We start from the raw sequence: 13,480 nt of genomic DNA, 5'->3' as shown, positions 1-13,480 counted from the left end.
ATAACAGCAGGAGGCCCTCATCAGTTATGGCCCTTTTATCTTGGACTTCCCAGTCTCCAGATCTATAAAGCCAAATAAACTTCTTGTCTTCGTAAATTGCCTAGTCCATGGTGTTTCTCTATAGCAGTAGGAAAGAAATTGAAAGAAAATATGGTACCGAGAGTGAGGCTGTTGGTATAATTTCTGAAAATGTAGAAGCAGCTTTGGTTAATGGGAAGTGGCTAATGGATAGAGGTTGAAAGAACTGGGAGGAGCAGAATAGCAAAAGCCAAGATTCCTGAAAACAGAGCATAAAGGGCACTTCTGGTGAAGGCTCAGGGGTAAATGAGGAACAAGGTATCAGAAATTGAAGCAAATGCCATCCTTGTTATAAGTAGCAAAAACCTTGGCAAAGCTGTGTCCTGTTTTAGAACTTTATGGAATATAAAAATTATGAGCCATTTGCTAGTATATCTAATGAAAGAAATGTCTAAGTGGCAAAGCATTCAGGCTACTGTGTGACTACTTTTAGCCACCAGGAAATTTAACCCAGCAAGAAGGAAGCCATGGGAATAGATTTTGCAAACCAGCACAGATGGTGACCCTACCTCCCTCTGCTGTCCTGTCTCCCATATGCCAAACTCTATGCTGTAAGCTGTTAAAGTCCTATAATTATTTCTGGGAAATCTGTACTCTTAAATAATTTACAGATAACCCAGGTCTGCTTTGAATCTGATCAGACAGACTAAATCTTGGGGACTCTGCACCACTGGCCACTGACGAAAGGGGCTGGGAATGTTGTCTGGGACCGGAAAATATAATAAGAAACGCTGGTGTGAATCTAGCATCAGAAAGATGTTGTGAGGACAGCCAGGAAGAGCTGGAAGCTGAGGTTTAATCACAGGCTCCTCACTCTCCGCTGATGGGCAGGTGTGTGAGCTCCAGCATGGAGCACCGCAGCACTAGGTCAGAGGAGGGTGAGAGGGCAATGGGGCAGCCTGGGGCAGTGTAGGCAGAGGAGCAACTGTGTCATCGCAGAAGCTTCTGCCTTCACCCATCCCTCCAGCTCTGCAGGACAGGTAGAGTCCAGGGTCCGTGGAGCACTAGACCTAAGGAAGGCTGCACTGGGAGGACACAGGACAGTGACATCACAGGATACCCCTCCCATCAGAAAAATCAAGGCCCAGAACTCACTCAGCTCTTCCCCAGGAGGACCAAGCCCTACATCAGGTGCAGTGCTGCCTGCCCCACTGTGCCATGGGCCCTGGGCTCCTCTGCTGGGCGCTGCTTTGTCTCCTGGGAGCAGGTGAGTCCTGTGCACTGGACAGCAGCCCCATTCTCAGCTTTCCCACCCCTGTGTCCTCCACTTTACCTTGGGGAGGGCCTCCAGGCTGTCTCCTGAGCTCATTCTCCATCTGCTTTTCCCACAGGCCCTGTGGAGCCTGGAGTCACCCAAAGTCCCACACACCTGATCAAAACGAGAGGACAGCAAGTGACTCTGAGATGCTCTCCTATCTCTGGGCACAACACTGTGTCCTGGTACCAACAGGCCCCGGGTCAGGGGCCCCAGCTTATCTTTGAGTATTATGAGAAGGAAGAGAGAGAAAGAGGCAACTTCCCTGATCGATTCTCGGGTCTCCAGTTCCCTAACTATAGCTCTGAGCTGAATGTGAACACCTTGGGGGTGGGGGACTCGGCCCTGTATCTCTGTGCCAGCAGATTGGCACAGCCTGGCAAAGTCACTGACATTCTGTATATAAACTTCCTGCCTTAGCTTTGATTTGAGAGCTCCAGGCCCCACCCAGGTTTCACTCCCTCAAGGGAAGCTTTGAGTTGTTTGGAAGGCATGTCTTCTGTCCTACTGAGCACAGAGCTCTCCCAACCAACAGAGCCCAGGTTTCCTGTGCCGTGAGAGTGCCCACTTCTCTGCTGCATCATCTTGCAGCTTGTCACTTCCTGGGTAACTTCAGGACAAGAGTGACCAATGAGCCCTAGATGTGCGATTGATTCTTTGTATTTGTTATATAGCTTAAAGCCTTTCAACAATCTTGCATATCAAACATTCTTATTTTTCCTTTACGGATGGAAGGCTCAGGGACATTGAGTCATTTTCCCATGTCTCCTGGCTTGTAAGGATCAGAAGTAGGAAACAAACTAGTCCATACATTTTCCACCTACTCCCCTGCTCCATCATCACCTTCTGCATCCTGGTCAGTAAGTCAGAGCCTCACACTGTCCTCTAGTGACCAGCAGGGCGGCAGTAGAGATTCAGTTGTCTTCAGGGGTCGCTAATACGGCCTCTTCATTAGCAACTTTGAGGAATGTTAAATTTCACACTTTTTAACAGTCATTTATATGCATTCCCTTTGTCTTTCCCCAGTCTGCAGCTTATATTTTCATTTTTATGGAGTTTTTTGATGAAAGAGTTTAATGCAACAAAAACTAAACACAATTTTGTTTTTGTGTAGACAAAAACCGCTTTCTCATATAAACATCTAAGGATATTTTTCTCAATTTATTCTACTAAAATTTAAGTTTGGATTTTCACCACTAAGAATAAATATACCTGAAATAGATCTCACGTGAGAAACAAGATAGAGACCTAGAAATGGGAGGGAAGCACATACGTTCTGTGAAGAAACAATAGCCTGTCCTTAAATTGGACACCCTGAGCTGACGGTGGAGAGGTAGGTGAAGCGCAAATGAGCATGAACCTTGTCAGTCTGTTGTCTTGTAGAAGAAAGACAGCCAGGAGCAGGGACCACATGGGTGACGGTTTATGGCTATACTGTAGGTTGAAGGTTGCAGCAGGTAGAGGGAGGAATAGCGGGCAGAGTGCAGAGTCACTGGCTGGCTGGGGCAGCGGCATCATCAATTGACTCTACTGACATCCACGAATTATGTCCACAACGCACAAGCTGAAAACCCTCTCCACAATTTCCTCATTTTTCCCTGACCCTGCCATGGCCACCAGACTGCTCAGTGGTGTGCCCTTTTGCCTCCTGGGGGCAGATGAGTCCTTCAAAGCCTTTTCCTTGGCTCACGATACCCTAGCTTAAGCCTTTACCTCAGGTCTACATTATTGGCGTCCCTCCTTGGACACTCAACTTCCTTCTATCATAAACTTCACAGAAGCTGGGACAACCAGTTCCCAAGGTACCAGAGAACAAATGCAGGACATGAAGTGGCATGGAGATGCCTGAGACTGCCATCCATGACTACATGTGTGGGAGTTAATAGGAGCTGAAGCTGGTGCACAGCTGATCCGTCCCAGCCCACACTACAGAGAAATCCCTGAGGGTCTGTAACTTTCTCTCAAAGTGAAATATATGGCCTTGGTGTCAGCCTCTCCTAGACCTCTGTGCCCTCTTGCACCAGGCTTCACCCCACAGCCACCTTCCTCTGCACACAAAGTTCAGTGGAAGATATAGGTGGCCTTGTCTTCACGAGATCATGATCTCGTGAAGACGTTGTCCCATAGGAGTTTCCCCAACACCTACCAGGCTGGGGCCCTCAGATTTCTGAGCAGCCCTGTGTATAGGAAACTCTGCCCAGTGCTGAGCTTCTCTCTCAGGCCAGTTTCAGCTGGACTAGGGAACGCACATCACTGTGATGTGAGCAGAGGCATCCTCTCTTCCAGGCCCCTCCTACGGCTCTGGCCTCAGAAGTCCTCTTCCTCAGTTGCTCTCAGAAAGGAAAGTTCATTTGAAATTGTATATTTGCAGGCAGCATTGACAATACAGGTCTATGTTCTTTCCCTGTCGGCCTTCATAACTCCATCTTCCCCACACCATGCTCATGTCAGTCCTCAGCCTCCTCCACGTGATGTCTGCTCCCAGCTGTCCTCTCCCTTCCTATGCACCCTCACCTCCAAGTCAACCACAGATCCCTCAGTTCAGACCATTCCTCATGTGTCATGCTCCTCCCACCAAAGGCCTTTCCACTCCATGCTGTATTCTCTGTGTCAACACAAGTCTCTTCTTTTTTGTTCTTTCTCCAGATCTCAGTTTATCTACCACCATCCTTAGGGAGACACTCCTTCAACAGTTTTCCTAGGCTGTACCTCCTTATTGTAAATGCTCACAGCTTATAATATATATTAATATTCATAGATTTAGCACCATAGTCATTTTCCCTGACTTTGTGTGACTATTTAATTAACACTTCTCTTGCATTCTAGACTGTAAAATGCATTGTTTTACAAATTGTGGATGTTTTGTTCCCCATTTTATTGTCAGTACCAACAGCGGTTCCAGGTGCCACTGACCAATCTTGAAAGAATAAACAACAGATATTGAAAGGCCCTCTGAGTTCCCACATAGATGTCTGGAAACATTAAATGGGAAACTCTATCCTTTCATCTCCTAGGATCAAATGAGTTCTGGAAACATGAGAAATCCCTGTCATGGATGAGTCACTGGATCCCAAGCCTTTCTACATGACTGAATTTCCTACCTGCCCATCACCCTCCTGGCTTGTCTCCTCATTCAATCTCCGTCCCTCACAGGTGTCCTGGATTTGGGAGTCTCCCAGACACAGGGCACCTAATGACTCTGAGAGAGTGATCAGAAACATAATGTCAAACACTGGCATTAAAAGGTGATGGAGAAGAAAACAAGTGGCTTCCCCATTCTCTTAGGGAGAGTTTTCCTAAGGCACAAATATCCCTTTGGGTGGCTTTGAGGCCACGGTGCCTGATACACTGAGCCATATTATGGGTGTCCATTTACATGAATTGGTGGGCAATGCCAGAGACACAGAGCTCATGGTCACCAGCTTCCTCCAGCCTACACCTGATTTTGGTGCAGGGCGCTGAGCAGAGACCTTTGCTTGTTCCCCGCCTTTACCAGTCAGGAAAGGCTGGTTGCGAGGCAGAGGCTCCATTTACAGAGCGGGGCTATGCGTTAGTCCCTGAGGAATCGTGAGAGTCATCCTGGGTGGAAATAATCCAATATACAATCACTGAGGATGGCCCACAGATAGACCGAAGCCCCAGTTTTGCCAGAATGATTTACATTAATGCTTTAAAGACAAATGCAGTTTTAACTCTTTAGGCAATAAAGACCAAAAATAGACTAGCTATTTTTAATAATTGCAGACCAAAGTCAGAAAATCTTCCCTAAGGAAAGCATTTTCTTCAACCCACTCACTAAAGCTGTATTTGAGAAAGCTGTGTGCTGTTGATAAATGCTGGAATATCATTACAATCGACATTGTAATAATACTGCTACTTGGATCAGAAACAAGGAGCATTTCTAAAGCTTGAACAATGTATAACTGGAAACCAGCTCTCACTGAGTTTGGAAATGCAGGCACTAGAGGGGGCTCATTTCTCTTCCTTTTCCAATCAGGGGGCTATTCAAACCTGTTCTAGAACAAGGAGTGAGATCCCCCATTTCCCCGTGGTGATCAGGCTTTCAGAGGTAGAAGCCTTATTAGTTCATAATCAGCAAAAACCGACCTCACCATCAAATGTGTCGATCTCGATGCTCACCCTTCTCAGCAGTCAGAGACTGGCTATGTTTACCAGGAGCTCGTGTGTTTTTACAAAGCACACTTTATCCTCAGTTTATTACAAAAAATAAATGGGCCTTTGTAGGGAGTTCCATAAACAGAAGTTTTCTGTACTTTGCCCGTTTAGACACTACAAATTCTGACACCTGATGAAAAGTGTAAACTTAAAGCTTGCATGTCGTTAAGATTTTTTAATAACCAAATTAAATAATATATATAATGAAAATGTCAATAATGCTCTCGAATCCAATCCCACCTTCCATTGGTAACCAATATGAACACTCTGGTTTGCTGCTTTTCACCCTTCTTTTCTGTGTTCATGCATACCTTTCTACCCAAGTACACCTACAGAAAATGGTTTCACCTGTACACTTTACCTGCCACATGCACACTCTTTTCTGTTAATATACCTTGGTCTTTATTGTTCCAGATTGGTTGATATAGATCTAACTTGCTCTATTAGCTGCTTCACATTGCATAATGAGGGCAGACAGGTACACTCGTGCCCTGTTGCCTGATTCCTAAATTCTGCCAGATCTTTTCTAAAGTGACTGAATGGCATCTTTACGCTTCTAGGTTCTCCTCACCCCAGCACTCAGCTGATGATTCCAGCTTTTCCATCACTCATAGTCCTAGCAGGGCCAGTGTAAGAGCTCCATTGGTTTCTCCTGCATGAGGAGACAGGAAGGGATAAAAGGATAGACTGTTATCAAACCTACAAGATGCTACACAGTATCTCAGTTCATGTGTGTAAAGCATTGAGAGGAATGTTAGTCTTGTTTTATAGATGATTCTAGACGAGGCTAGAGTCCAGGAAGGTTAATGAATAGCCTTGCCCATGGTCTCAGAGCTAATAAATGGTGGAGCCAGATGGAGGGCAGTCATCTTGTTTCCATGTGGACTTGATAGATGGGTCACTGGAGTTTGAGGGAGGGGAAGTCTAGAACCATCTGGGGTTGTCTTTAAATCAGACACCAGGGTTAAGAGACTCTGTGTACCCTATAGCACTACAGGGACATGCATCATGGTGTTGGCAGTGGCGAGGTACTAGAGTGGGTAAGTGATTAGTGGCCTGGAACCAGAAGATCTGAGTTTTGATAAAACTATTCCCACCACAAGATGTAGCAGAGACTCTGATGTAGATAAACTAGGCCAGGGAGCTCTGGGAGGGGCTGTTGTTAAAATGAGGGAGGGAGGAGAACCAACTAAGTGGTCACTTCCTATATGTGAAATGTAGAGGAAAACAATATTAACTAGAATCTCATCTGATTTTAGCCAGTTTTGCTTTGTAAGTAGTTGGAAGGTGGGATAATTTATTTTCAAGGTTAAGTAAACATCAGTACGTCTCCTTTACCTTGTGAAGACTGGTGGCGAAGCGAAAAATGGCACGGCCAATGGAGTCAGAGTTTGTTTAATAAATATCTCAGAGTTCAAAGAGAGACTCTCGTGGGGCAGAAATTGGTAAATGTTCCTGCATTCTAAAATTAGGAGGATCTTACTTTCTTTGAATCAGCAGAGAAGAAAGCACAGTCAGTGGGGAGGGCCAGTTGGGAGCATGGCAGAGTGGCCGCAGGATGTCCAAGACAAAGGACATGTAATATCAAATTGTAAGCTGTGAAGCTGTGATGCAACCCTGCTCCTTCTCCTAATGGATTTTTTAGGTCTCAGCACAGATGCACACCTGAGGGAGTGATTTCTTTGGAAATTAAGGACAAATTGCTGTGTTAGTAACAAGTTCACCCTACAAAGCACACCTGGAAATGGAAATAAGATTATTTCTAAGGCCTTTTCTACTCAAAGAGTCTCTGACTTGGTGGTAAGCTGAGAGGTGAGGATGGGGGGTTGTTGATCCACATGTGATAAGTACCATGAGGTTCTACCATGAAGCATATAGTTCTGAGAGTGAATCAGAGCCCTAGGAAGAATAATGCCCTTGATGTTGTTTTGCCCTGTGCCATCCCAAACCACCCCACCCATAATTAAGCAACCATGGAAATGAGGGGAGCCAGAAGGAATCAATCCCTGCTGCTTGGTTCAGTAGACAGAGGGACCTGGGGGAAGGGTGTTGGCTGGGTCTAGAAGAAGATGATGAGCTCAGAAAATAGACAAGGAGAACCCCCAGGGAAAACTTGGGAAACCCTGGAGGAATCACGAGATAGGTTATTAGAGCTCCTTTTTATTACTAAAATTTATTTATTACTAAATTAATGGCAGTAATCCTGCACGAAGGGATATTCCCTATGAAAGATGGCATCTCACATAAAAACAGAGCATTCTTCCTTACCCTAAAGTCGGCCCTCTCTCCCCAAGTCCCTCATGCATCAGGCCACCTTTGTGTCCACAGATCATGGGCAGCATTGGGTGGTCACCATCATCCACACAGAGAGGGCAGTCAGCAGCGTGAGGTGGGTCTGTCTGCTGTGGTCTCACCCCAGACAAGGAAAGCAAGAGCCCTGGGTGGAGCTGAAGGTGCTCAGCTGGGTTTGTCAGGAGTCCCATCTGTCAGTGAATTGAGAAGAAACAGAGCAAAACTTGTCCAATGTTGATGAGCCTGCCCCTGGGATTTGGAAACTTGATAACAGAGAAAACCAATATAGACAAAGGATTTTAAACAGGATTATGGTCAATTAACCAAATTAGAAAAGGATACTTGAAAGAGTATTTGGAACACAGGAATCCAAAACACCAGGAAGACATGAGGAGTTTCCTTAAGACTCTAGACTACAGCACTATGTAGGTAACTAACACCAGGCTATTTATTATATTATTGAAGAAATAAAATTGACATTGAGTTACAAACTGTTCACAAAAAGTCATGAAAATCTTGTAGACTTGATTCAATTCAGACAAATGTGTCCTTCTCATCCTCAGCTGTTCACTGGTGCATTCATCTTGAATTTGACCATCTGGGGAATGGGCGTGGTCTCTCCTGACAAGAAGGCTCTGGGGCCCAGGCAGGGAGAATGACATCTCAGAATGACTCCCTTGAGAGTCCTGTTGCCCTTTCATCAATGCACAGAACCAGAAGACCCCTCCGTCCTGTAGCACCTGCCATGAGCATTGACCTCCTGTGTTGTGTGGCCTTTTCTCTCCTGTGGACAGGTGGGTCCTGGGCAGGGACCCTTGTGTGGATTTCAAGGCCCAGCCCCTTTCCACTGGGGCTACAGCATCAGCTTTGTTCTTCTCTGCAGGTCTAGTGAATGCTGGTGTCACTCAGACCCCAAAATTCCAGGTCCTGAAGACAGGACAGAGCATGACCATGCAGTGTGCCCAGGATATGAACCATGACTACATGTACTGGTATCGACAAGACCCAGGCATGGGGCTGAGACTGATTTATTACTCAATTACTGCTGGTATCACTACCAAAGGAGAAGACTCCAATGGCTACAATGTCTCCAGAATAAACACAGAGTATTTCCTGCTCAGGCTGGAGTCGGCTGCTCCCTCCCAGACATCTGTGTACTTCTGTGCCAGCAGTTACTCCACAGCGTTACAAGGCTGTCTCCTCTCCGCACATGAAAGCAGGGAGGCTCTGCCCTCCTCCCCAACCCAAGACTCAGGGATGACCTGGGCAGAGTTTTCTGGAACAGGAACCTTGGAACTCCAAGTGGCCCCAACTGGCCCAGATAGTATGAGCCTCGCTCTGTGCCAGGTGCCTCTGCAGGCAGTCTCAGGCAGGCCTGGGCTGATCCCCGGTCCTCAGATGTCTCCTTTGTTGCTCTCTCTGGTCTATCCTCCAAGCTGTCCTTTAGGGGTTGGGCCAGGGCTCCCCCAGCTCCTACTTTTCAACTCATCATCCTGAGTCTGAGGCTCCCAGGATGAAACAGGATTTACATTTCAGATCCATCTAGACTCCTGTCTCTCCCTGGTGACCATGTTGCTTCCTCTCTCCAGGGTTTCCCCCACTCCCCACCCTCCTGTGGCCCACCTTTCCCATCTCAGCAGTCATTCTCCACCCCCACCTCCCCGCTCCTCTCTACTTCAGCCATGAGGGGAACCCCTCTTCTGTGACTCCTTCCTTCCCATCACAGAGACTTCAAAGGCCATTTTCTCTGCCCTGGGCTGGAGCTTTCCTTTCTCTAGTGGCCAGCTCCTACCTGTGCTTCAGATCTCAGCATGATCAGCCCTCCTGTGGGAAGCAATCCCCCCCCTCCCAGCTGAGATCAACTTTCCTCTCCTAAGCTCTCATAGAATCATGTCTGTTACTAACCTTTAGCACACTTGGGCTTTCTCAGATACTTATCTGATTATTTTTGTGCTCCCCCCAATTATTTTTTGTTTTTTAGACAAAGTCTCACTCTGTCGCAAGGCTGGAGTGCAGTGGCATGATCTCTGCTCACTGCAAACTCTGATACTCTGATTCAAGTGATTCTTCTGCCTCAGCCTCCCGAGCAGCTGGGATTACAGGCATGTGTCATCACGCCCAGCTAATTCTTGTTTATATTTTTAGTAGAGATGGTGTTTCACCATGTTGGCCAGGATGGTTTCTATCTCATGACTTCATGATCCCCGGTCTCTCAAAGTGCTGGGATTACAGGCGTGAGCCACCACGACCGGTCTCTGTGGTTAATTTTTTAGCCCATGAGAGCTAAGGCTGTACCTGCTGCATTTACCAATATCGGTGCCTGACATGTGGGGAGACCCATTTCACAGAGAACGGATGAGTGAATGACAGGCTGAGTGGGTGATGAGTGGGTGGATGAACCAATAGTAGGAACACACTACATCTACTGTAACCTGGCAGAGATCTAGCATTAAGTAAAAAAAGCCCACCCCTTTGATTGCTGGGCTCAGGTCAGTCTTGGAAATTGGCGGGGAATCACTATCATGGTGTCCACACATGGCTCAAGGCTTCCTCTTGTGGCTGCAGCACCCGACCTCCTGCAGGTCTCTGTGCTCTCCTTCAGGGTCTTTCCCCACAACAAATCGAGACAGATTAGAGATCTACCTCTAGAATTCCATCCTTAAAGGTTGTTCCTTGAAACCACTTCTGGTAAGAAAATCTCCATTATGTTTGCATCAATAAAACAGGGCTACTACAAGTTTGAGAGTGTAAGAGATTTATGATCAGAATTAGACTTTACGCATATGTGGGAGGAGCTGAGGAAGACAAGGTCTTGAGGAGAGAAGTCAGAAGGTGAAGGAGCCAGTCAGTAGCCAGGGCTTCTGGAGGTCTGGGCAGGACAGGCTGCAGTGGCAGGGACATGAGGATCAGAGCATGCCAGGCCATGCAGTGGGACCTTGAGCTGGGAGTACAGGAAAAGGCCAAGGAGACCTGCTTCTGGGGAAGCTGTTCCCTCTGTGTGGGGGCCACGCCTGCAGGTGCACTGTCAAACACTGGGGGCAGCCTGGCTGCTCTTGGCCAGCATTTGGGAAGATGAACTGGACTTCCAAGGTCTGTTGGATGCCTCTGTATCTGATGGGCACTGACTCTCACTGTCTGACCACAATGACCTGCCAGTTGTTATAGTGACTGTTTTATATCCATCTTCTAAATTTTACCCAATGTATCTTTGACCATCTCTAACCCAGAGTAATAAGAGAAATGGCATTGTGGGAAAGTCAGACTCTTACCTTTGCAAAGTTGACTTAATACAATCCAGCACAGGAGGGATTCTCCCAGATTAGGCACCAGATCAACAACTATCTCAACCTGCCATGGTCCGTGGACTCCTCTCCGGGGGACACCTGTGCTGCCCAGGTGAATGTGGACACAATTTGTATGTAGATGTTCTAGACGCTGGCTACTAACTTTTCTTTTAATCCTGTGCCTGAAATCTCACTCCACCCAGAGGCAGGGCTCTGCCTCCTGCTTCTGTCTCCTTCCTGAGCTTCTTTCCTGCTGGAGTTGCTGGGACATCAGACTCCTGCTCAGAGTGCAGTGACCTGTGGAGAGGGAGGGAAGCTCACCTCTTGCTGCCTTCCTGGACCCAGTTCTTTTATAACCAAAGCAAGTGCTCTGGTCTCTCTTTGAGCTCTGCAGTGTGAGAAATGTGCTTCATGAATTTGTAGCTGATCAGCTCAATGATTTGATGGCAAACCCAAAGTGAAATCCTCAGATCTGCAGAAATTGCCCTGCATTTCTGTGAAGACGGCAATAATACTGTGTGGTAGAGATACCTTCTCTCCATGTACAGACCTGGCCCCCAAACAGGACAGAGCAGAGAGGGCCAAAGAGCCGAAAACATGTCTCAGATGGTTGAAAGACAATTTCCTAGGACAATCCTGCTGACAACAATTGGTCCGTCGTATTACACGCCTTACCACCCTTTCTCCCAGATCAGCTGAGTACCCAGGATATCACACATTCCGGCATCTTCCAACAAGGAAAAACACTTCGCATGCCCGCCTCCTTCCTGCACCACATTGACCAACCCCAGAAACAGACTTTCCAGAAAAAAGCTCTGTCTTCTTTTGGCCCACTCTAGCCTGGTAGGTTTAATTCATGATTTGTGTGACCTTTTAACTTACTCAAAGGAGAACATGTGATTTCAGAGTAAAGAATGTTAATTTTATTTGTATATATTGGACCTAAACAGTAAACTGAGTACTTTTCTTCCATCAGAGTCTTAAATTGGACAATGGTAAAACAAATCTTAGATGCTAGAACTTTAGGTCCTGGTGTTTTTCATATGGAAGTTCCCAGTTACCCAGTCCAGGGCATGGAATAGATGAGCATTAGTAAGTCACTCTGTGCTTGAGATGATTTTCTATGGGTATCTTTTCTGAGTTACAGTTAACAAAGGTGGGAAGTGATCCCAGAAGAAAGGCACGAGGGCAGTTCATGAGGGAACCCATGTGATGGGACAGTCCCATTGGGCATCAGTGACTGGGGGAACGGAGGAGTCTGGGACATGAAAGCGGATGGCAGAGGGGACCCTGACTTGCAGGAAAGACAATGAGCTCACCTCTTTGTGCCCTATGCTGGGGACAGTGTTGGCGCATCCTACAGGACATGCCCAGCAGACAGAGGAGCGGCTGTAGGATAAGATGAAATCAGAGATGCAGTGTGAGGCCTCCGAGTCCAGACAGCTCTAGAGCCCAAAGCGATGAGCCATGCATTGATACTGTTAAAACAGAGGTTGTAAATATTTACAGCGTCACCCAAGTGTGTTCTAATATAAATACTGTGACCCTGACGTCCTGGGGATTGAGAGGGGAAGTGATGTCACTGTGGGAACTGCCCTGTGGGGACAAGGACGTCCATCATCCTCTGCTCCTGCTCACAGTGACACTGATCTGGTAATGTCCCCGTCCTGGCCTGACCCTGCCATGGGCACCAGGCTCCTCTGCTGGGTGGTCCTGGGTTTCCTAGGGACAGGTGAGTCCTCAGAACACAAAGTAGTGTCATTTTTTTTTCTGTATGTAGGTGTGTGTGTGTGTGTGTGTGTGTGTGTGTGTGTGTGTGATGACTACAAATGTTTTCCTTATTCTGTTGCCAAATTCTATTTCCACAGATTACACGGGTGCTGGAGTCTCACAGTCTCCCAGGTACAAAGTCACAAAGAAGGGACAGGATGTAGCTCTCAGGTGTGATCCAATTTCGGGTCATGCAGCCCTCTATTGGTACCAACAGGCCCTGGGGCAGGGCCCAAAGTTTCTGACTTACTTCAATTATGAAGCTCAACCAGACAAATCAGGGCTGCCCAATGATCGGTTCTCTGCAGAGAGGCCTGAGGGATCTGTCTCCACTCTGACGATCCAGCGAACAGAGGAGCGGGACTCGGCCGTGTATCTCTGTGCCAGCAGCTTAGCCACAGCGTGGCACAGTCACTTCCTTCCTGTTCACAAACCTCATCCTTTGCTCTCCTTGCAGTTCCCAGAGACCCTTAACAGAGGCCTCTCTTTGCTCCTCACTTTTCATGGGAAAGAGGTGGATTTGGACATCGGCTGTCCTTTGGGTAGAAAGAGACCACAGATTCATTCCTGAAACACAATGACTGCAAATGTAGGTGGTGAAAACAATCCTGGCCCACTGCACTCT

The 13,480-nt window shown here is 47.1% G+C and overlaps 1 protein-coding gene and 2 gene segments (V, D, J or C); all 3 read left to right on the top strand.

Moving 5' to 3' along the window:
* The first annotated feature begins 896 nt into the window (after positions 1-896).
* LOC113223194 lies at positions 897-1,753 on the top strand. The segment is given in 2 exon segments: positions 897-1,285; positions 1,410-1,753. Coding segments are annotated over 2 exon segments (393 nt in total).
* Positions 1,754-8,364: 6,611 nt separating this feature from the next.
* Positions 8,365-9,331, top strand: LOC113223191. Its single transcript, XM_026452735.2, has 2 exons — positions 8,365-8,595; positions 8,685-9,331. The coding sequence occupies exons 1-2, from the start codon at positions 8,457-8,459 to the stop codon at positions 9,296-9,298; spliced, it is 753 nt and encodes a 250-aa protein (XP_026308520.1). The 5' UTR covers positions 8,365-8,456; the 3' UTR covers positions 9,299-9,331.
* Positions 9,332-12,657: 3,326 nt separating this feature from the next.
* LOC113223193 lies at positions 12,658-13,464 on the top strand. The segment is given in 2 exon segments: positions 12,658-12,817; positions 12,954-13,464. Coding segments are annotated over 2 exon segments (549 nt in total).
* Positions 13,465-13,480: the final 16 nt, after the last annotated feature.

This window comes from Piliocolobus tephrosceles, unplaced genomic scaffold (assembly GCF_002776525.5).
Source record: "Piliocolobus tephrosceles isolate RC106 unplaced genomic scaffold, ASM277652v3 unscaffolded_39781, whole genome shotgun sequence".
In the NCBI taxonomy this organism is placed as follows: Eukaryota; Metazoa; Chordata; class Mammalia; order Primates; family Cercopithecidae; genus Piliocolobus; species Piliocolobus tephrosceles.
The sequence above is the reverse complement of the archived record's forward strand: the minus strand, read 5'-3'. Positions and strand labels throughout refer to the sequence as shown.